Here is a 25,749-nt window from a genome sequence, read left to right as displayed (position 1 = left end):
ATAACTATGTCACCTATATGAAATACTCTCCAAGAGGGGTGAAAGGATATGATTTAATTGAACAACGTCATAACGTGTTATGATATAAAAACAAACATGATGACATATTATTTATGTCACATACTTCGGAGGTTTCCACCTCTCTTGAAGAGTATTCCATAAAAAAGTAAAATGGCAGATGGTGAAAAATCGCATGCTTTTTGTCCTAATAGATCTTTGTGAAGTCGAGATAGACGACATGTTTATCATCTAGTATATGGAATTTGTGTCATTGTAATGGGTTTTTTTCATGATTTCTGTCTGGACAAAATGGGTGTAAACTTTATTATTAATTAAAGGTAAGATAATAATTTATCGTAGATGTAACAATGTTGTTCAGACTTTAGTGTTTGTTAAAATTCACTATTCTGTTGGAACAGTGGTAAAAAAACTAAATTTTGACCCCTGTAGGCACTGGAAGATGCCAAAATGGAGTTGGAGGGGTCAGTATTATATTAAATTGCCGATGTATTACCTTCAGAATTGGTGGGCCAATGCCCATCCAGCCCATTTGATTGCAATGCTTGTGTTTTGTACATTGAATTACACTAAATTTCCTCTGAAGTCAGTTTTTTTGACAAAAGTCTTTGTATTCACCATTCGCTCTGTCTAACCTGTGAATTAAGGAAACTGGATTGATTTACATATAAGTGGATACTTTCAAATTGTTTTGTAAAACTATTTAATCTGCAATATTTAAACTAAATTTACTTCTTACTTCAAAATTGGTTTGTAACATTGGAAAAGGTATTTAAATGAATCTTTTTCATTTTTATCAATACACAGTCTGTTTTTGGAAGTCACAACAATCTGTTTTGGCACATTATTTGTTATATAATTATAATTATTTTTAAAAATAAATAATAATAAAATATAAAATGATTGATGGGTTGGATTGAAGCAAACAAATTAGTTTCCAAGAAATAAGTAAACATTTGCTGTAATTATTGGCTGAATCTTTGTGGTTGGTTTTGTGCTCATTGCTACTTGTTACTATAATGTCATGAGATACGTATTCTAATTTGAAACTTGTTTTCATGTATCTTTTCAGTTTCTTTATACCGTATTTCTTTGCCTGTTCACCTACATGGTTCTAGTTGATTTCAAGAGCTCGCCGTCGTCTGTGGAATATGTCTGTATTGTGTGGGTGCTGTCATTCTTTGTGGGGGAGATTCACACGGTGAGTACAACATCTAGTCTCAGGGCAGTGATGGGGAACCAAAGTGATAACTACACTCAAACAGTGATGTCTCATTGAGCCATTAACAGTTATCTTCTTGAAAATTGATGCTTGCTCAACCCATTGGGCAAATAACTTAAGCACACTGCCCATCACAGAGTTACTTGCCTTCCAGTTTGGATCCTTGGTGCCCAAGTGAATAAATGTATTGTTATAATTCCTTTTATATTTAAGTTTTAATATAAAGTCTGGAAATAATATATTTATTTAAAATACAAACATTACCTGCTATTTAATTATTAATGATATAAAAAAAATAGAACACTTTTTAAAAATATTAAATGTTTTGGTTATTAATTTTGTCCACCAAACGTTGAATTTTTTTTTTTTTATCTTAGTTTATTATTTCATAGTTTTAACATTTAAAAAACACTAATTGCATAAGCATTTGCATGCAGTAGTAAATAGATTTAAGTTCTCATTGATTAATTGGTGTAAACTAAAATAATTCTCCAATTACTAGCACTACGGTGCTTAAACCTTAATTGCATAGTAGTACAAAGTAAATTATCATCATCATACCAAAAGATTTCTTATTTTAATTTGGCATTTGACAGACAATTCTTTGCAATTGACAATTATCCATAACAGTAGGGGTGTTGGATCAAAGTAAAGATCGATAGGTAAGGTGAGGATTGGTGCTCATTTAATGAGTGTTTTATGTTCAAAGTAAAGATCGATAGGTGAGGTGAAGATTGGTACTGATGTAATGAGTGTTTTATGTTCAAAGTAAAGATCGATAGGTGAGGTGAGGATTGTAATGAGTGTTTTATGTTCAAAGTAAAGATCGATAGGTGAGGTGAGGATTGGTGCTGATGTAATGAGTGTTTTATGTTCAAAGTAAAGATCGATAGGTGAGGTGAGGATTGGTGCTGATGTAATGAGTGTTTTATGTTCAAAGTAAAGATCGATAGGTGAGGTGAGGATTGGTGCTGATGTAATGAGTGTTTTATGTTCAAAGTAAAGATCGATAGGTGAGGTGAGGATTGGTGCTGATGTAATGAGTGTTTTATGTTCAAAGTAAAGATCGATAGGTGAGGTGAGGATTGGTGCTGATGTAATGAGTGTTTTATGTTCAAAGTAAAGATCGATAGGTGAGGTGAGGATTGGTGCTGATGTAATGAGTGTTTTATGTTCAAAGTAAAGATCGATAGGTGAGGTGAGGATTGGTGCTGATGTAATGAGTGTTTTATGATCAAAGTAAAGATCGATAGGTGAGGTGAGGATTGGTGCTGATGTAATGAGTGTTTTATGTTCAAAGTAAAGATCGATAGGTGAGGTGAGAATTGGTGCTGATGTAATGAGTGTTTTATGTTCAAAGTAAAGATCGATAGGTGAGGTGAGGATTGGTGCTGATGTAATGAGTGTTTTATGTTCAAAGTAAAGATCGATAGGTGAGGTGAGGATTGGTGCTGATGTAATGAGTGTTTTATGTTCAAAGTAAAGATCGATAGGTGAGGTGAGGATTGGTGCTGATGTAATGAGTGTTTTATGTTCAAAGTAAAGATCGATAGGTGAGGTGAGGATTGGTGCTGATGTAATGAGTGTTTTATGTTCAAAGTAAAGATCGATAGGTGAGGTGAGGATTGGTGCTGATGTAATGAGTGTTTTATGTTCAAAGTAAAGATCGATAGGTGAGGTGAGGATTGGTGCTGATGTAATGAGTGTTTTATGTTCAAAGTAAAGATCGATAGGTGAGGTGAGGATTGGTGCTGATGTAATGAGTGTTTTATGTTCAAAGTAAAGATCGATAGGTGAGGTGAGAATTGGTGCTGATGTAATGAGTGTTTTATGTTCAAAGTAAAGATCGATAGGTGAGGTGAGGATTGGTGCTGATGTAATGAGTGTTTTATGTTCAAAGTAAAGATCGATAGGTGAGGTGAGGATTGGTGCTGATGTAATGAGTGTTTTATGTTCAAAGTAAAGATCGATAGGTGAGGTGAGGATTGGTGCTGATGTAATGAGTGTTTTATGTTCAAAGTAAAGATCGATAGGTGAGGTGAGGATTGGTGCTGATGTAATGAGTGTTTTATGTTCAAAGTAAAGATCGATAGGTGAGGTGAGGATTGGTGCTGATGTAATGAGTGTTTTATGTTCAAAGTAAAGATCGATAGGTGAGGTGAGGATTGGTGCTGATGTAATGAGTGTTTTATGTTCAAAGTAAAGATCGATAGGTGAGGTGAGGATTGGTGCTGATGTAATGAGTGTTTTATGTTCAAAGTAAAGATCGATAGGTGAGGTGAGGATTGGTGCTGATGTAATGAGTGTTTTATGTTCAAAGTAAAGATCGATAGGTGAGGTGAGGATTGGTGCTGATGTAATGAGTGTTTTATGTTCAAAGTAAAGATCGATAGGTGAGGTGAGGGTGCTGATGTAATGAGTGTTTTATGTTCAAAGTAAAGATCGATAGGTGAGGTGAGGATTGGTGCTGATGTAATGAGTGTTTTATGTTCAAAGTAAAGATCGATAGGTGAGGTGAGGATTGGTGCTGATGTAATGAGTGTTTTATGTTCAAAGTAAAGATCGATAGGTGAGGTGAGGATTGGTGCTGATGTAATGAGTGTTTTATGTTCAAAGTTAAGATCGATAGGTGAGGTGAGGATTGGTGCTGATGTAATGAGTGTTTTATGTTCAAAGTAAAGATCGATAGGTGAGGTGAAGATTGTAATGAGTGTTTTATGTTCAAAGTAAAGATCGATAGGTGAGGTGAGGATTGGTGCTGATGTAATGAGTGTTTTATGTTCAAAGTAAAGATCGATAGGTGAGGTGAGGATTGGTGCTGATGTAATGAGTGTTTTATGTTCAAAGTAAAGATCGATAGGTGAGGTGAGGATTGGTGCTGATGTAATGAGTGTTTTATGTTCAAAGTAAAGATCGATAGGTGAGGTGAGGATTGGTGCTGATGTAATGAGTGTTTTATGTTCAAAGGCACTTAGTTGCATCACCAAAGCAGGTTCTGGTTGTGTGAATGAAATCCCTGTTGGTAATTTTATTGCAGTTCTTTACCACAAGAAATTAAATATTAGCCAAACAATATACTTGTTGCTTATGAAACAAAGACATTTTAAACATTTTTAGTGACACCTGTGCTTTGGATTAAAATCATGGTAATGGTAACTACTTACACCTCTGCCATTGCCCATTAGCTAAGACCCTGAAAACTACCGGGTAATACATTTTGTTCAAGCCAGAATCCATTGATAGGCTTCATAATGTGTTTTTTCCTGCAGTTCCTGGCATTTCCATACCCCACAGCATGGGGTAAGATACGAGATTGGTACGGCTTCTTGAATAGACTGGACTTCTTCAACCTCATACTGGTTTTTGCTGGTTTTCTGCTGCGCTGGAGTTCTAAATACTATGTTTATGCCAAGACAGTGTACTGTGTTAATGTCATTGTGTTCTTCTTGAGAATCATGAAGCTCTATACAGCAAACAGCAGGCTAGGACCAAAGCTCTACATGATCATGAAAATGGTAAGTCATCATGTTACTTAAAATTGTTTCATTCTGCCTTAAAGTCACTGACCCCAGTTTTTGAAGTACATACTTTCCTCTATTTCACATAAAATGCATTTCAAGACCAACATGACCAGAAATATATTGGATTTGCAAATATGACTGTGTAAGACAGGACTAAAATTAACATTGTTACTAGACATTTAGACAAGATATAGACTTGTTTCAAACATGCGTTTATTTGATGGGTTAGCCTGTTACATTATGCGAAGGTGAAGGCACTGTATGGTTTTATTTAATGCAAATGTAACTGACTAAACTTATCACTTTTAAAAATGATTTTAGCAAATATTTTGGAAAGATTGGGTGTGATATGACTGGCTGAAGTAAGTGACTTGTAAGCTATAAGAAGCTTTTGCTGCATCTCAGCAAAGCAGAAGATCTGTGGCGAGATGTTGGCATGTGCACCCCTGAACATTGAAGTGCCATGAAAATAGAGTTTTTAACATATCAATAAAATGAATATACATTTTTAATGTAATAGTTGGACCGGCCATTTGTTCCATAATACATGTTAGTGTACTTTGTATGTGCCATTTTAAAAATATTACACCCCTCCTAGGAACATTCTGCATTTAACCATGCAACCATTCAAGTTTGTTTTAACAACACCACTAGAACACATTGATTAATTAATCATCATAATTCTGACACGTAGTCATCAGAGGAAACCTGCTACATTTTTTTCTAATGCAACAAGGGATCTATTAATATATGCACTTTCCCACAGACAGGAAAGAACATACCATGGCCTTTGACCAGTTGTGGTGCACTGGTTAGAATGAGCACTAGCTCAACTGACTGAACTAAATCCCAACACCCCACCCCCACCACACCCCTTTAAGTGTATAAATATACTATATATTAACTTTTAAACTTTAAAAAATTGTTATTTTAATTTTCAATTGTTTGGTTATAAATACCAAAAGATTTGAAAATAATAAATCAAATATGACAACATTGGCCAACTTTACAATTAAAGATTAACTTTCACATTTGGATTGAGGGTGGAGATGAGATGAAACCTACATGTATTTATAATTATTATTTCCCTTTTGGAGGAAAATAACGCAGATATATATTCTTCAATTATACATCCCCATTTGGGTCTCACATTATGGCGATCTATTAACTATTGTATTCTTGAATCTTGAATATATTGTACTTTCTTGATTGTGATGTTTAAACCAATTTATCTTTCTTAATTTATAAAAAGAATACATTTTGTTAACATTTTGGCTTGTTTTGTGTTTTGTTTCAAGAATACGGATCTCCCGTTTAAGGCCTCATTTATTCCCTTCCCATAGCAGTTGACATCTAAAAAATAGCATATTATTGACTAGGAGTCATAAATCTATAAAAATATGTATGACATTCTGACATTTATTAGGGGGCCAGAAATGACCCTTTATCATACCATCATTAAGTTAACTCTTCTCTTGTAGTACTCTATTTTTAGTCAGGGAGTGAAGTTCATATTTTGATGATATTGGGTTAAACAGGTCTTTTAGGTTTTGAGTAGTCAGTCCATCTGGTGTTTTATAAACAAGAATGGCTTTTGATATTCAACTATTAATTCTGTTTAATAAATTAGCCACGTTAGTTGATGAAAACATAAATCTGTTGGATCATCAGGTGATTTATCAAAAATAACGTGTGCTGTTCTTTTGTGTAATTTGTTTATTCTTTCTAAGTCAAAAATACTAATTATTACTTTCATTTTGATATAACGACTCATTATCAACAACTTAATAATATTATGTTTAAATTGTATTACCAGATGTAGTAGTATTTTATATGTATCTCTCTTTATTTTAAGGTCAAAAGTTTATAAAAATATTATTTCTTTTTTTGTTTTCAGTTGGAAGAGTTGATATCATTTATCATGGTTCTTGCAATTTTTCTCTTGGCCTATGGTGTCTCAAGTCAAGGTTTGCTGTATCCACAACGCACACCAAGCTGGATTATTGTCAAAGACATTCTTTACTATCCCTACTGGCAGCTGTATGGTGAACTCTTCTTAGAAGAAATAGAATGTAAGTTTAGGTGCATGTATGTAAGATATTGTTTTATTTACGTTCCAGACAAAAATGAGTGTCAAGTGGTTTTTAGGGACATGTGGATGTATAACTGTAAGGGAAACGATGTGTGTTTTAACACTGGTTTCTGTTATCTTTTGATATTTACAATTTTCTCTTAAAGTAGTTTAACATTAACTGCTTAATTGTTTCTTTTCAAATCACAATATACATATAACCTGTTCAGTATCTTTTACTTTATCAGTAAGGAAGATCATCACATGAATCAAATCATGACCTCTGAACATGGCATTGTCAGACAAAAACCAAAACATCCACTTTTAATACATATTTGTGTGTGTGTGTGTGTGTGTGTGTGTCTGTCAGTGTGTGTGTGTGTGTGTGTGTGTGTGTGTGTGTGTGAATCCTATGGATATTTATTATGTTTAAAGTAGGAGGCAAGTATTTGTAATTAATATGTTATGAAATTGAAATATTTCCTGTCGAAAGTAACTGCAGCTTATTTTGTTATTTATCTTTATATGCATGTATGTTTGAGAATACAGTGAAACATTACATCACGGTCTGCAATTTTTATGTAATTAATTTCCAATAAAATTAATATTATTTTGTAACTAGATGGCGAAAATGTGTTGGTATATGTGCACGTAACTACATGTATGTATTAAAAATAATTAATATGTAATTATCCAAGATGTCTAAAACAAATGTAAATAAATCATTATTGGCAGTATTTGGTAAAGCTGTGGCTTTAATACAATATATATTTGATATACATGAATATGGTAGTTATATGACAAATGATATATATTTGATATACATGAATATGGTATCTATATGACAAATGATATATCGCAGAGGTCACCTAACAGACTTTGGCAAACAGATATTTATATATTTATATATAGATAATAGAGATCATAGACACAGCAAATTCCACCAAACTGATCATCAGGGGATTAAAAATACCCTGACGAACAGCCCCAGAAAATTGGGTAATGACACTGTGCCCAATACTAAACTACTGAGCCAGTAGAAACACACACTGCATGTCTAGCTTCTAGGAAACACACACTGCATGCCTAGCTTCTAGGAAATGCACACTGTTTGCCTAGCTTCTAGGAAACACACTGCATGCCTATCTTCTAGGAAATGCACACTGTTTGCCTAGCTTCTAGGAAACACACACTGCATGCCTAGCTTCTAGGAAATGCACACTGTTTGCCTAGCTTCTAGGAAACACACTGCATGCCTATCTTCTAGGAAATACACACTGCACGCCTAGCTTCTAGGAAACACACACTGCATGCCTAGCTTCTAGGAAATGCACACTGTTTGCCTAGCTTCTAGGAAACACACTGCATGCCTATCTTCTAGGAAATACACACTGCACGCCTAGCTTCTAGGAAACACACACTGCACGCCTAGCTTCTAGGAAAGATTCTAGTGCACCCTGCAAGGCATTTAGGAATACACTGTTACCCAAAGGTTCAAGTGTGCCCCATCATGGCATATGAAGGTGTTGTTCAATTCAATACCATTCCCTTCAGAACACGCCACTGGTTTTCAACTTTCACTCTTAGCTGAAGGCCTGGAAATAATGTTTTGGTGGTGCTTGTCAAAATGACCTGTCATAAATGAAAATGTGCCTTTATTAATCATGTACTGTTACAATATACATGCACATACAAGTTTACGTGATACAGTGAATCTCCTCTAAACAAAATCCTAAACCCATGGGCCAGATTTGGGCCCAGGTAAGAGGGTTTTGGATTGAGGTAAAAGTCTTTGTTGTATTCTGTTCACTATAAAATATGGTAAAAGTAATGAACCTGTCAAATAACAACTACAATCAACTGTAGATAAAATGATTCAATTTATAAGCACTTGGCTTGGGAGGTGAGGTGCGTTTTCATCATCAAACAAGTGGACGTTTTGTCGGACTTTGACATTTTGCAATTTCATTTAAAAATGAAATACAGTAGACATCTTTCCACAAATCCAAGCCGAATAATTTATTTGGTTAAATACACGTTAAAAACTTACGAAATAAAAAATAAAATTCATACCTTAGTGTGACAACTAATCCGGAGCCTTGTCCAGTGTAATATTCTGCCTTAAATCATAAATGGTGACTGCTACCTGCAGGACCGAGCGGGTTCAGAGGTACAATTTACATTAAATAAACACAATTGAACTAGATGATTCATCCACTGTTCAGTTTTAAATGGTAGGTCTAAACATTCATGTTAAAGGACGTGTTTGTCGTTGAGCCATTCACAACACATATGGCTTCCTTGGAAAAATATGAAGGTGTTCTAGTAACAGTTCAAGTATAAGCAAGTGCATGATATGGTAAAACAAATATATGTCTGTGTTTTGCTCTGTTCATACCTCCCAATTTTAAGAACTTTTGAAATACATGAACACTTTCCCTTTGGGTGCCAAACATTGTAGTGGAACAGGTTGGAAAACCTTTGATGAGCAATATCAATTGAGAAAAAGCCCTGAATCTAGCAAGCTCTTGGAGGGCTATTGACTCCGAGCTTTGGCTTTTGCACATGCATTCATCATCAGTTTTTCCTTTGATTTTTGTGAATTGGGGCCTACTAATTATATCATTGGTAATGTGATTTTTTTTTTTTTTTTAAATAGTGTTCAGATACTGTGTTCAATTTAATTTATGATCAAAATCAGCCAGCAAATGTTTACAACCATGCCAGCTTATGTTGTGAAGAGATAATGTGAGTTGCATGATGTCAAGGAACCTCTAAAGCAATGAATATAGTAATGCAGGCTTTGACCTCCATGTTAGCTTATTTATGTTTGTTTATTAATATACATCATTTAATATAGTTTTTTAATTAATTTATTTATATTTTTATTATTATTATTATTTTTTAAATTAATTAATGTTTTAGTTTTTTTTTAATTATTATTTTAATTTTTTTTTACTTCAACATAGGCTTTCTGTCGTTGAAATTAAAGTATGATATTATGATTAATAATATAAAATAGGATGTTGTGACCGCAGGCCAACACACATTTATAAAAGGCCTGTTAAAATCCATAAATTGTGCAGAAACAACCATAGTTAATTCACTGCACACAGCACAATAGCAGTTTAGCCACAATGCCTCAAAAAAACATGTAACAAATTTTCTTTCAAACTTTACAGGATACAAGTACCATTTCTTCTCAAGTTTTAAAAGGAAGCACATCTGTGCATGCTTTAAAAAAACCCTGAACTAAACCATATATATGTAACTATATACAGAGCAGAAAACAAAAAAAGCCACTTGAATGTATAATTAAATTTAAGATAAAAACTTAAATTCTATTATATATATTGGGTGATTTAAAAAATGTCCCACACTTTGAAGTTGAATAGCCTTTTGTGTTACACACCATTTCAAAAGTAATCCAGGTATCAAAATTATTTTCTTTTAATCACCTAATATATAATATATATATATATACATGTACATATATATATGTTTAATTTTAGCGGACTCTGCATGTCATGATACTATGGCGAATCTAACCGAGGTCACACCATACAACACCACCTGTCGAACATACAACTGGCTGGTGCCCATACTACTGGCAATTTATCTCATGATAGGAAATATTTTGCTGCTCAACTTGCTGATTGCCATTTTCAGGTATTAACTGTAACAGTATTGATGATAAATGTTATTCCATTAGAAGTGTGTTATCAGCTGAAAGCTAGTGAAGTGCAGTGATGAATTCATATTGATGAAAGTAACAACAATTTGACTCATTGATATAGCTTTATTGGTGTCTTTTGATAACATGTTACAGGGACTGATCCAGGCATTGTACGGTACTGAACATCGGCACCTTTCCAACAACTGTTTTAGTAAAATATTTTACACTGTAAAACAGTTTTAGTAATATATTTTACACTGTAAAACTGTTTATGGGTACATGCATCTTTGACATTGTAAAACTGTTTCAGTTATATATGTGACCATGTCAAGCTGTTAGTTTCCACCCTGTATTTGAAACAGTAGTAATCTGTTTCAGTCATGCATTTCAGAGTTCGACAAATCCGCTAGCCCGACAACCGTGGCTAGTGGTTTTTAAGCTCGGGCTAGCCCCTCCTTATCGCTCAGTCATGTGTTTTTGGGGTTTTTTCTCTCGGCTGAAATTTCGTTTAATAAATTTGATTGTGACATTTTTCATAGAATAATATCAACAACGCAATCAGTATATAATAATAATCTACTTGAATTAGGTCTGCAAACTGCAGTAACATACTATCTCTATATTGTCACAATTACAGCATGCATTGTTTACTTTTCTCTTTCAAGTTTCTGGCTCAGGAAATAAGTCTAATGACATGCGTGTTTTGATTGGTTGGATAAGTCATGCGTGTTTTGATTGGTTGGATAAGTCATGTGGTAGTTAATCTCGCACATATGTTTTAGGCTAAGAACTTGGAAATCACAAGTCGCGACAACAGGTTAATCTCAATCAAGTAAACCCCAGCCATGCTTTGAATTTCAGTGTTTGTTTTATTTATCTATTGTTTTCTAATTTAACACTTCGCTTACATGTGGTTATCGGCAATCAGGAAAACAATTTACTTTAATGGTATCTGCACATGCAATGACTCAGCTTGGCCTATTACGTGTGACTGTGTAGAGGTTTGGATAATATGTCACAGCCGCCCATACAAGATAATACCTTTTTTGTTCATCAATTAACAACGGATTAGATGTCGCCGTTATATTCTTTTGACAACGGTCTAACACGGGATGATGCCCTGTATTTGAGCAATTGGCATCACTCTTCCTGGCGACACAAATAGTAGGCCCTAAATGTATGACCCACCTAGACTGGATTGGTCGTGAAGCCCACCCCGATCATAACCTTTTCCTCCAGGGTCAAGTAAGGTTAAGAATAAGAGTTCATTATATTATTGAATTTATAAGGCCCAGTCAAAAATTGTCTACTAATAATATATTTATCTCAATAGCACATATAGATACCAACCATGAGTTTGCTCAATTATTTTTCCCGGGTTGGGGGGAGAGGGGGAGGGCAAAAGTGAAAACGGGACAATGAAGATGGATCACACTTGACAAAAGACCAAACGTACGACATGACAAAGAACTGTTACAAAAATTATATAAAAATCCAGTTATAATTGATCAGGAATTTGGGCTAGTGCTTTATCTTGGTGGGCTAGTGGTTTTCACAAACCCACTAGCCCTGTGGCTTAGTGACTTTTCAAAATATTTGTCATACTCTGATGCATTTGACACAGTAGTGATCTGTTTCAGTCATGTATTTGACACAGTAGTGATCTGTTTCAGTCATGTATTTGACGCAGTAGAAATCTGTTTCAGTCATGTGTTTGACATAGTAGTGATCTATTTCAGTCATGTGTTTGACACAGTAGTGATCTGTTTCAGCCATGTGTTTGACACAGTAGTGATCTGTTTGAGTCATATGTTTGACACAGTAGTGATCTGTTTGAGTCATGTGTTTGACACAGTAGTGATCTGTTTGAGTCATGTGTTTGACACAGTAGTGATGTGTTTCAGCCATGTGTTTGACACCGTGGAGAAGAATGCGATCGAGATCTGGAAGTATCAGATGTATTACCTGGTGATGGAGTATGATGTGAAGACGAGTCTCTTTCCACCGTTCAGTCTCTTTGTCCACGTCTACCTGCTCATCAAATGGATCTTCAGAAGAACATGCTGCAAGAAAACTAAACAGGGTATAACAACAAACAGAGAGTCTAGTTTCACAGTCTAGTGTAAACAAAAGCAAAAAAGAGTATTTTTTCAGTCTTATATAAACACATTCAGTACTAGTTGACTAGTTCCCCATGAAAAGAACAGTGTATATATAGACAAAGCAACTTGTAAAGAAAATGGGAACAATTATAATTCAATACTTTATAAGTATTCCAAAAGAACAAATGTGATAGTCCTGCAGCAGAGGCTGAAAAAAAGCCTTTAAGTTAGTTTTTGAATAACCGCGGGGCCGGAAGTATAACATATGTCATTATTTCGTTCTTTCTTTCTTTCATTCATTCATTCATTCATTCATGTATTCATTTTTAATTCATTCATGATTTGGTGTTATAGTTGTGGTAAGGTGTGAGTGCTATAATGACAGCAATGCTTACTCAATGAGCAATCAATTGATCAATTGACAATACATGTATATACTTCATCTTGATTTATCACTTTAGAACAGTTACAATTTTAGGTTAAATTTTGTTTTAGTATTCTTCAAAACATGTCAACTAAACTTATCAACAAATTATTACATTTTCATGCCAAAAACACCTCCATTTTTGTCAGCCATTTTAACTGTTTGACAACCAATTATTTGACAGCATAACAAACCATTTTGATGAACTTACTGACTGCATAAACATCAGTTTTGACACAAAGATCATCTTTCTAAGTTCTAAAGATATACAATTTTAACGATGGATCTCGTTCACACCAACTTTAGAAAATATCACCTTATATTTTCATGAACTCTGCACACCAGAGATTAATTTCCACCATGGTGACAAATGTTATACTTCAAGCCCCGGTACACTTCACTTTTGGGGGTCTCTGCTGCAGAACTATTACAGGAATAATGTGTTAGGTATAGTGGTTTTACATTGATAGACTATAGCTCTAAATGTTATGTTTGTAATATTCAGGTGTGCAGTTTGAAAAATACCATCTGATGTATCTACAGCTGTTTGAAAAGGAAATGATGTCAAACTATCTGCGACGTATAAAATCAGGAGAACTCAATTCCATGGAAATGAAATTTAATAAATTACAGAAACGGTATGCTGTGTTGTTTTATAAGTGTTTCACTTGTAGCCGTGTTGAAAACATTAACAGGTAGTTTGCTGCTAGTGGGCCAGTGGTGGTGGACCACCAATGACTTCATCATTGGCCCACTGTCATGTTGAAACATTACCAGGTAGCATACTGGTGGTGGGTCAATGGTGGTGGACCACCGGTGACTTCATCATTGGCCCACTGTCATGTTGAAACATTACCAGGTAGCATGCTGGTGGTGGGCCAGTGGTGGTGGACCACCAGTGACTTCATCATTGGCCCACTGTCATGTTGAAACATTACCAGGTAGCATACTGGTGGTGGGTCAATGGTGGTGGACCACCGGTGACTTCATCAATGGCCCACTGTCATGTTGAAACATTACCAGGTAGCATGCTGGTGGTGGGCCAGTGGTGGTGGACCACCAGTGACTTCATCATTGGCCCACTGTCATGTTGAAACATTACCAGGTAGCATGCTGGTGGTGGGCCAGTGGTGGTGGACCACCAGTGACTTCATCATTGGCCCACTGTCATGTTGAAAACATTACCAGGTAGCATGCTGGTGGTGGACCACCAGTGACTTCATCATTGGCCCACTGTCATGTTGAAAACATTACCAGGTAGCATGCTGGTGGTGGACCACCAGTGACTTCATCATTGGCCCACTGTCATGTTGAAACATTACCAGGTAGCATGCTGGTGGTGGGTCAGTGGTGGTGAACCACCAGTGACTTCATCATTGGCCCACTGTCATGTTGAAAACATTACCAGGTAGCATGCTGGTGGTGGGCCAGTGGTGGTGGACCACCAGTGACTTCATCATTGGCCCACTGTCATGTTGAAACATTACCAGGTAGCATGCTGGTGGTGGGTCAGTGGTGGTGAACCACCAGTGACTTCATCATTGGCCCACTGTCATGTTGAAAACATTACCAGGTAGCATGCTGGTGGTGGACCACCAGTGACTTCATCATTGGCCCACTGTCATGTTGAAAACATTACCAGGTAGCATGCTGGTGGTGGACCACTAGTGACTTCATCATTGGCCCACTGTCATGTTGAAACATTACCAGGTAGCATGCTGGTGGTGGGTCAGTGGTGGTGAACCACCAGTGACTTCATCATTGGCCCACTGTCATGTTGAAAACATTACCAGGTAGCATGCTGGTGGTGGGCCAGTGGTGGTGGACCACCAGTGACTTCATCATTGGCCCACTGTCATGTTGAAACATTACCAGGTAGCATGCTGGTGGTGGGTCAGTGGTGGTGAACCACCAGTGACTTCATCATTGGCCCACTGTCATGTTGAAAACATTACCAGGTAGCATGCTGGTGGTGGACCACCAGTGACTTCATCATTGGCCCACTGTCATGTTGAAACATTACCAGGTAGCATGCTGGTGGTGGGTCAGTGGTGGTGAACCACCAGTGACTTCATCATTGGCCCACTGTCATGTTGAAAACATTACCAGGTAGCATGCTGGTGGTGGGCCAGTGGTGGTGGACCACCGGTGACTTCATCATTGGCCCACTGTCATGTTGAAACATTACCAGGTAGCATACTGGTGGTGGGCCAGTGGTGGTGGACCACCGGTGACTTCATCATTGGCCCACTGTCATGTTGAAAACATTACCAGGTAGCATACTGGTGGTGGGCCAGTGGTGGTGGACCACCGGTGACTTCATCATTGGCCCACTGTCATGTTGAAAACATTACCAGGTAGCATACTGGTGGTGGGCCAGTGGTGGTGGACCACCGGTGACTTCATCATTGGCCCACTGTCATGTTGAAAACATTACCAGGTAGCATACTGGTGGTGGGCCAGTGGTGGTGGACCACCGGTGACTTCATCATTGGCCCACTGTCATGTTTTGGTGGGCCAGTGGTGGTGGACCACCGGTGACTTCATCATTGGCCCACTGTCATGTTTTAAACAGAGAACCTAAATGACATGTTTTAAACGGAGAACCTAATGAAAATGTAAATTCTAAATTCAGCCTCTTTTTGTTTTCATTCACTATGACAAGCATAAATCAAAATATGCAGATCTTTGATGTAAAACACGTCAAGAGTTAAAAATAAAACAGTGTATATGACTGGGTTTTTTCAGTTCATAATTTCATAAAAATCAATAACCCATGGATAAACATAATTTTACAGTATGAAAAATTAAAAGGAAATTATGATTATTTTAAATGTTTATCCCATTATGTTAATATACTTATCTTTGTTTGACACCCAATAGCCAATCAGCATTTTTTTGGTGCTGGGGTGTCATAAACATTCATTCATCCATTCCTTCATTATCCCACTACTCCCTTTAGCTTTTTCCTTTGATTTCCACCTTGTTTTGTCCTGATCTGCAAGCTACTTCTATCCTTCAACTTCTTTGGCTGTTCAGCTTCACATCTCAGTCCTTGTCTTTCAGGTGCTTTTCTATAACAGCCATGCCACAAACCTGCCATTTATCCCATCAGCTGTTATTGTGGGCTTCATCTTAGAAACAAATTATTAACAACAAACATGCTGTCTTTTTGAAAAGGACTTTCAATTTATCCTACAGAGTGGATGACTTGACGAAGTTGATAGAAGATGAAGTGATAGCTGAGCCCCCTGTTCTTGGTGAGACTTTAAGACTGGTGCCTCAACCTCCTGTTAAAGAAAACACAGAGATTGAGTGGCCATCTGCAAAAGAAGTTGTGAAAATGGACAAACGATTACAAATCGAAGAGGAAGACAAAAAAAGTGAAGAACACTTTGAGGTTTGTTGTGAAGCTATATATATATGTGTGTATATATATATTTACTAATTTTTATCAATTTAGTTCTTACTACTGATATATCAAAAGTTCTGGTATATGCTGTTTTGCCTGTGGAAAAGGTGTAGACAGTGGAGTAAGCAGGTTTGTTGTTGCACACTAACTCATTAACCTTGAGTTAACAGTGGTACAAGGGTACTTGACGGTTTTTGGAAAGAATCATGAAGATAACTTAAAATCATCAACTTTTAAAGAAAATTTAGCTTCTTTTTTTTACATGTGAAATGACATGAAATTTTAAATATGATTATTTTCATCAGTATATAATAAAAAAGACTTGTGAAAATGAACATAATAATTCTAATTTATATGATTCACATGGATAATGAAAATTAAGTTTATATCATCATGCATTAAGACAAAAAAATGTGTAGTATGTCTTTTTAGCATTAATTATTTTGTATTATTTTCGAATCATTATGAAAGTTTGTTTTAAGTTTCAGGTATATTTTCAAATGTTTATTGTTAGAAAACACATAAAATTAAAATGATATATTTAAACAAATTTCATTACCAATAAAATATATAGGATAGCAGAGATGTATTGGTATTAACTTTCAATTTTCTTTGTTTTTTGTTAAATCTAGGAGCAAACAGTGGTATGTGATTATATTTTATCAGCTATAATTTACTAATTGATATTTTTGTCTTAATTAATTTGGTGTTTAGGGCATGGTTTTTGTTAAGGAAGAAACGTGAATATGAGTCATTTGCATTCATTTGTTGCCCTAAAAAAAAGTGTATAATTGACACCCTCCCCTCCCAGTAGGCCCATTGGGTTATTTACTGCTCCAGTTAATGCTCATGACTGCTATGATATCACTGACCATGCAGACCTATGCTGTCTGTGAAAATGCAAAAGGCCCCCTGCTGTTACAAAAGTAAGCCCTGTGATAGAAGTGTTTTTTCATCTCATATTTGACCATATGGCACCACCTATGTATATATTTCATAATGCTCATTAAAACCTTTCTGCGATGATGCCACCGGCTAATGCAAGTAGCACATATAGTGCTAGATTTGTCTTGTCCATCCTGTATATCCACCAGTCTGTCCGATCATATGTCTATTTTCACAAAGTGGTGATATCCATGTCCTATACACGTCTAGTTTTGGTGCATATCTATTAAAATGATTCATTGCCATTATACATGTATATTTAAGGAAAGCCCCAGTTTAGATGTATAGTAGCAAATAGCAGTAAACTAACCACTTTCTTTCACTATACGGACTCACAACTGCAGGCCCATTCTCTACTAAATGTGCAAATTGCCCAGCTTCATGTCGCCCTGACCTACATTTAGTGTTATTTGCTATATGTTTGTCGTAAGTTGAACAAAAACCACATATACTTATTTTATCTTTGTGATATATGTTTATATATTCCTCAGTCCCCCAGTTTGTCGACAATGTTTTAGTGAATAGCTGCATGTTGCAGAATTTGCTCAGCTGTCGCTCAGCAAGGGTGCCATCAGTACCTTGTAGTTTTCAAATACACCTGCATGTACCTAGAATGAAGGGGTTTTGGTTGGTCTGATAATAGTAATACCATTGAACATCATTTGATGTTAATTTCAGGGGGAAATATTTTGGCGAAAATTTAAAACACCTGTCGCAAATTTCATGATAAGATACGTTACTGTAACGTATCTGTAAGCATAGATCCACATTTCCGCAATAGAATTACTGGATGTATATCACAATATGTGCAGGTTGAACCGTAATTCATTCACAGAATATATGGTACATCCAGTTAAAACCTCAATTTAATAATAAAATACAGTTAAGAATGTATAGCGTCTGTATGTTTTGTGTTACGCAAGATTTTAAACAGATACATTACAACATTTGTCATGGATACGTTACGTCCATTATATCTATTATGTAGTGCCATTTCACTTATTTATCCATAACACCCATGGTAAGCATTCATTATATATGGGCATAGACTGTGTATTGGCCATACATACATAAAATTCACAGACATTGCATAATGGTGGCCATATACAATACAATCAGATATGTGATAAAAAATCAGTTGCATTTGAGATATTTTGATTTTCACGCTGCTGTGATGTCGGTGTGATTACGAGTCAGCTAGAAGTGTTTCAGGATAAATCTGAGAACCAAGATTTAGTGTTTGAAACAAATTTGGTCAGATATAATTTTTGTATCTAATTAAAATCAAGTAATCATTGCATCAATGTGGTAAATTCCTGTATTTCATGTTACATAATAATAATAATATGCATGCTATATTATCGTTTGTTTTCATATTCTCGGAGGCCGGACTCGGGGTAGGCGTGTTCGAAACCATAGAGGTATATGAGCACGTTAAAACCGTATCTCAGTCTAATATTCCATGTACACATAAAACAAAAACAGCTGTAATATTAAATTAATAGAATCAGGTTTGTCTGGAGTTGTGGTAACATATTTTTTATAATGCGGTATTGTATATGGTGCTAAACAGTTTAAAAGAAAATCATATTTGTATAATAATAATGCATATATTGGTCGGTAGTGTACGTGCCATTGGTGTAATTTCGTTTATACTGGATTTTACTTCACTCAGTGTTATTCATTTTAGTTCGACAATGGTTAAAACATGGGCAGAAATCATACAGAGAACGAAAAATAAAACTGCTGAATGATTCCAATTTGATCAGTTGATGCACCTGCTGATTAATACCACTGTTTTGAGAAATAAAGTCCATGTACAGTGAAGTTACCTGCTGTCCAATCTACAGAATATGATAGATGGATAGCTATATACTCTTGAGACATCTTGCTACCGTGAGGTCTGTCATCCATGTAATGGGTGGGCACCGTGCAAGCTCTGTTCAGATCTATACAACACAATGTTGTGAAACAGTCGCACTTCAGAAGATGAGGTTGAGTCAGCTGCAGTTGGTCAGTCAGCATTCCAACAGATAACGAGAATCCAAACGATTTCTACCTTGTGTTGGGGATTTGGTGTTTGCCATTTATGGCAATGATTAGTACATTGGTTAGATTTTACAGACTAATCTAAATGATACGGATACACGCATACCCTTCACATCAAATCACAAAGTTCGGCATCAGATCATCTTAAAATTGTCATCAAAGTCATGTCAAATATGGATTGCATTTAAAGAGTTAATTATACCACTTACAGATAGATCGTTGTTTAAATAATTTTGACAATTGGTTAAATTTTAGTTTTAATTAATATATTAATACAGATATGTTACCATATGTTACAGCAGCTATGCAATCAACAACTGTTTGTGACTTGCAGAGAACATATTACAGGAGCATAAGAATTAGTTCGGAGTAACATTTGGCAGAAAATGTATACTTTTTTTTTAAACAATAAAAACTATATTATAGTCATCACAATGTGTCATTGATTTTATGGAAACTTTATCCAGATTAAGGTGGAAGAATTATCATTTCTTATATTAAACTTGTAATTAAGTTGATCTGTTTTAAATATGTACATTTATGTCCAAATTAGGCATATCTTTCAACAAAACAAATGCCTGTTTTGTACTAAAGACATCAATCGTGAATACTTCTTTATGTTACTGAAACACAGTATGTAACATATATTATGTTGTTTACCGTAATGGGTGCTATCATATATATTGTTATTTTAGAAAATATGGCTTCCAAAATGCAACCCTGTCAGATTCCATTCACTAAGACATGTATCTAGCAGCATAACAAACAATGATCTACATTCTACAAACTTCTTTTTTTTGTTTTTTCTATTTTTGAAATGCACACGTAGTGGAGAATGAGCCTGCAGCATTCCATGGTGGCAGTTATCTTAACACTTTCACATAAATTACTTTGCATTGTTGGTAACACCGATTGTTATATTGTTAAATTAGTATGTTTTTATGCATGTCAGTTGAAAAACCAATTAAAGAACATCCGTGTGATTCACTAAATAATTATGTGTTATTCTTTTTTTATTTTGGAGACTGAACAGAATCATCCATGCAATCCATGTGCTTCGGTGTATAATGAAATCTTTACCCATAAAACTAAGCAAATATCAGAGAATTCCTTTGATTAAATATATACATACAATTTTCTTTTCTTATCAGTAATACATCAATTTATGTGGGCATTATAATTTGTCTTCTGGATATGTGTTTCTGGACAACATGATTAATGCTTTCTGTGTCTACAAGTAGACTGCATATTAGCACCTACATGTATATTTAATGTATCTTTTATTTTCATAAGTATTGAACTTTTTATTAAAGACATCTCAGCAAGTGCCTTTTATGAGTTATATCCTGTCAAAAAAACTCCTGGATCTACATGTTAGTGCTGTAATTGGAATTATATGTTTGATGTTTATATTAATTGTCTTATTTCTTTTTAATTTAAAAGGAAGTTGTTGAAGAAGTTATTGATAAAGAAGTAAGACATAAAAAGAAAAAGAAGAAAGAGAAGAAGAAAAAGAAACGGTCGAGGAGCAAAGATCATGTTTTGGATGAGATAGAGGAAGTGAAGGACTTGAACATTGATGTGGAATCCACGTTTAATATCAAACCCTCCGAAATGAGTAAGAAGCTGGAAAGCGACTCTTCACCTACAGGTGAAAGGCTTCACTTGCCTGCCCTCAATTTACCCTCATCCAGGGACTGTAGTCCAGCCAGACTGAGGTCAGTCAGCCCTAGGTCAGGCAGCCCACACGTTTATGAGCCACACTCACCAATTGTTTTCAGTCATTCTGCTGATCGTAAGCCAAGAAGACGAGCCTTCGCGATGGAGAGCGATTCTGACTCAGATATTGACATCCCATTCCAAGGCAGGGGAAGCTTCAGATTTGTGTCTGCAAGTTATCACCAGGATTCCGACTCGACTGATGAGAATGATTTGAGCAAGACACCACGGACAAGCTTCGTGTCAAACCGCAGGCTGCGTCGCCAGGAGCGTGACAAGATTGACATACTGGAGGAACGACTGCAGCAGATGGAAGCCGTCAACCAGCAGTCTTATCAGCAGATACAGACGTTGATGAGATCGCAGAAACACAAATAAGACCAGGCCTTGTGTTTAGGTAAAGGCTAGCTTTAATACAGTCTCCCTCACACAACCAGAGAGTAATTAAAACAAATAACACCAGGCCTTGTGTTTATGTAAAGATTAGCTTTAATACAGTCTCCCTCACACAACCAGAGAGTAATTAAAACAAATAACACCAGGCCTTGTGTTTAGGTGAAGGCTAGCTTTAATACAGTCTCCCTCACACAACCAGAGAGTAATTAAAACAAATAACACCAGGTCTTGTGTTTAGGTAAAGGCTAGCTTTACTACAGTCTCCCTCACACAACCAGAGAGTAATTAAAACAAATAACACCAGGCCTTGTGTTTAGGTAAAGGCTAGCTTTAATACAGTCTCCCTCACACAACCAGAGAGTAATTAAAACAAATAACACCAGGCCTTGTGTTTAGGTAAAGGCTAGCTTTAATACAGTCTCCCTCATACAAACAGCATGCAATTAAAGTCTGTAGGCTTTACAAACATGTTCAGTCTGGCATTTTGAAGTTTTATGAAAAAAAGAGCATGATTCCAGAGATATTCCATGTTTGGTACTGATAGCTTCTCTGATGCTGTTGTATTAGTAGTACAAAGACTTGAAGGGCTATTTAATCTGACATTAGAAGCTGATATTATGTGTCTATAGTTAACAAAAATCAGAAGTTAGTGGAAGTGAACCTAAAGTTCATGATAACTGGAACACCTTTATTATCCGTTAAATTATTTGAGGCAGTTTTATCATAATTTTTTTAAAGATTGTTATATTTGTTATTTTGAACACAAATTTTATCTAATACGTTTTATTGCTTTACATAATTTTATATTTCTAAGTCAACATATTTTGTATGACCAGTAGAGTAGGTACTTAATATACAAATTGAAACAAATTAAAAATGTATATTTTCACAAATGCATTATATATGATAAATTATTGTACGGTATAATGTTTTCCTGTAAATTAATTTAATAATATTTGTACAATTCATTTTATTTGTGATTTAATGTCTTTCACATGGTTAGCAATCTTATAGTTATTTTGTTGTTGCATATGTGTGTGTGTGTGTGTGTGTGTGTGTATATGTGTGTGTATGTGCGTGCATGTGCGTGCGTGTGTGTGTGTGTGTGTGTGCGTGTCTGCATGTATGCATGCATGCTGTGAGTCTGCACATGTGTATATGTATGTTCTTAAATTAATATTTATTACAAAGTACAGGGTATATTAATTTATATGTAGAGATATTTTTCATTTGTTAATTTTTATCACTTCACAATTTATGATATGTCATAACATTTAAGGATCCTTATAACACAATTCATGGCTGTACTGCATTAGTCGGTGTTATGATTTATTATTTTCTCCACATTATTTAATATTTATGTTTTTATAAAAAATTTAAGGCTAGACTGACTTGAATCATGAAATCATATTTGATAAGCATTGTTGATATTAATTTAGTCTGGACAGTAATCAATGAATATACCTCATACCCATAAATGCGCCTTTGGTGAAAAGTAAAAATCCACTTTCATGAAAAGGAATCTTGTGACAGTTTTCAGCTACAGGCAAACATTGTAAAAGAATAATTATGTAATATGAGAGAGAGTGGGAGAGAGATATTTTGTAATACATTACAAACTCTGTCAAACCCAGGTTTTAAGCTGTCAGTCACCAAATCTCCAAATGTGAATTAAAGATGAATTTGGCAAATATATTTATTTATTAAATCACCAATAAGATTGTTTGAAAAGCAAATTAAAACAATTAAGTGCCTTAATTTTGTAAAATTTTGCTAACTGAAACATAAATTAGGCAAATTCACCAAAGTTGAAATAATTCTTACGGTCCAGCTTAAATCAATTTTAATAAAAGACGAAACTGTCCCAAAACTTATTTGCATTGTTTTCTCTTTTCACTATTTTCCAATGCATTACATGTGAGCCATTGTGGCTTTGCCTTTCTAGCTGCCTATATAGAAAGGACACCTGCTCATCAAGGCCATTTTTATATATTTAAGTTGGCTTTTATAGACAAGTTTGACATATCCTAGAGTAACCATGAACTGGGCTATTAACGGGAACTGGTTTCTGCACATGTGCATTGTAATGCACGATTGATTTGATGAAATAATGTTTTATCTTGTTCATTTTATTGTCAAAATCAACCAACAAATGTTAATATCCATGCCATTTTCTGTTGTGAAGAGATTATATACACGTTGTAGTCTAATGTTGACATATTTTTCAGCTACTCCCGTAAACTGGGCTATTGTTTTTCAAGAGTGATGTGTGTCACGTGACGTCAGCAAAACTCTCATGCAATGAATCTCTGAAGCATATGTGCACTTTGTTTTTGGGAAGGTTTTCTTAAAGCCGCACGCCCTAGTTCCATCCAGCGAAAATAATTTATAATTTGGTTAATCTACAAACACACTTAGATCACGTTTTTATCAAATGGAGTGAAAAAGCAGGTTTTATATCGATAAATACCAACGGAATCCCCATGTCCCAATTGCTTGAAATAATTTTGAAAGTTAGTATTCTGATGTCACTGGTAGATGTCGCTCGAAGCACAGACTTGGGGTGCGTTCCTTTCACCTCTCCTGGACATGTTCCAACTGTTCTGTCCTGGTTGTATCCCCTCTCCAGATATCGTAAGACTTTTAGCAAAATTATTGGTTTTAAGGGTTTGTAACGTTTTGTATTGAGACACTTACTTGTCTGAACTTTATTGTTACTGAAAATGTTCAAGAACTGTGAAGAAAAATCTCACAAATGAACAACAAGCAAACGACAACAAATCGGATGTTGATTGCGCGAACCGTGCACGAGAAAACAAACCGAACCAAAATGATAATGGTCACGTGGTATACCAACGTCTGTGACGTTTACACAGGAAGATTCCCTCTAAAAATAGATTGGACCTCGCTTGCTTAACGGTTTTTTCTCGAGTGCGCACAGCTTTTTAAGAAATACAAAAAATGCATTTCGTGTTTTTACGAAAAGTGCAATTTTATTTGTGAAAAAATGGGTTTAATAGCGAAAAACAACGCCATAATGGTTAACAACTAGCCGTAACTAGGGCATGTCCCTTTAATTTAAGAAAAGTATTTTGATGCCAGGGTTCAATCATATGCAGATTCCTTAAAAACAAGTAAACATAAATAGACCAGTTTATGGGGTAGTCCGGTTCGCAGTTTTTCACAATATACAATTTATACATCATTTGTCAATATTATTGTTTCAGACAGTCTGATATATTTACAATTTTTATACTAAGATGGCTGTGATTTTTAAAAATAAAACTTGTAATAACATACTACTGTGATTTATATGATACCGTCCATAAATTGTTTTGTTATTTACTTTTATGAACAGTTGTAATGAAATCATAATTTTTGATGTTTTTTTAAAAAAGAACTTGTGAACAGCTGAACATTTTTGCTGACTATTGATATTATACACATATTTATAGAGATATATGTTTAATATTTATTTGAATACATTTTAAAATGTATTTTAACTCCAATTTGCTTGTATGTGTTTATAATAATCCATTGCTATATATGTTTAAATGTATTATTTGAATATTTATTATATCACATTGATGGAAATATTTTTAAAATTGAATTAAATATATTCAACAATTACATAATGCAAAATTTTGCTTCTTTTTTTTTTCATACCCCACACACCTTGTAAGTTTTTACAATGCTAAAAGCACTCCCCCTTCTATATAGAGAATAATACATGAGTGGCTGTTAGATATCATTTATCTTAGTTTTAAATTTATCTAATGAGCACAAGCGAGTTTGTTACGTTTTTAAACAACAAGTTGTAAGATAAATACCATAGTATCTAATGGACACCAATGTATTATTCTATTTCTTACACATCGTCAACAACCAGGTTTTAAGCAAATGTTAACATCTTTTTCGACTAAAAGTTATTTTCAACCATTGTACTAATAGCTAATTTACGCATCACAGACAAATGATTGTCAGGTTAACTATACGTCACAGTTAAATCGATTTCGATAGTGCTGTGTTTTCATTGGATGTATGGCATTGGTCACCTGGTCATCATCTAGGAGCAACCAGTCGTATGTATTGGAATTGTTATCAAAAATAACGAATCATGTTTTCATCATATGTGTAAGAAAATTAAATAACACTTGTTAATATCCCTCACTTTCCCTGTCATCATTTAACCTA

General features: G+C 35.2%; 1 protein-coding gene across 2 annotated transcripts in view; it reads left to right on the top strand.

Annotated features, from left to right (window-relative positions):
• LOC121384016 (transient receptor potential cation channel subfamily M member 1-like) overlaps positions 1-24,023 on the top strand; it is a 68,652-nt gene extending 44,629 nt beyond the window's left edge. Inside the window, exons 19-27 of one of the 2 annotated variants that reach the window (XM_041514151.1) lie at positions 1,091-1,219; positions 4,510-4,755; positions 6,659-6,833; positions 10,345-10,501; positions 12,413-12,591; positions 13,540-13,672; positions 16,236-16,434; positions 17,079-17,090; positions 20,884-24,023. In XM_041514151.1, coding sequence (XP_041370085.1) covers positions 1,091-1,219; positions 4,510-4,755; positions 6,659-6,833; positions 10,345-10,501; positions 12,413-12,591; positions 13,540-13,672; positions 16,236-16,434; positions 17,079-17,090; positions 20,884-21,537 — 1,884 coding nt within the window. In that variant the 3' untranslated portion in view covers positions 21,538-24,023. The remainder of the gene's footprint in view (positions 1-1,090; positions 1,220-4,509; positions 4,756-6,658; positions 6,834-10,344; positions 10,502-12,412; positions 12,592-13,539; positions 13,673-16,235; positions 16,435-17,078; positions 17,091-20,883) is intronic. The other variant, XM_041514152.1, reaches the window with a different exon arrangement.
• Positions 24,024-25,749: the final 1,726 nt, after the last annotated feature.

The sequence above is a fragment of the Gigantopelta aegis genome, chromosome 10, assembly GCF_016097555.1.
Source record: "Gigantopelta aegis isolate Gae_Host chromosome 10, Gae_host_genome, whole genome shotgun sequence".
In the NCBI taxonomy this organism is placed as follows: domain Eukaryota; kingdom Metazoa; phylum Mollusca; class Gastropoda; order Neomphalida; family Peltospiridae; genus Gigantopelta; species Gigantopelta aegis.
The sequence above is the reverse complement of the archived record's forward strand: the minus strand, read 5'-3'. Positions and strand labels throughout refer to the sequence as shown.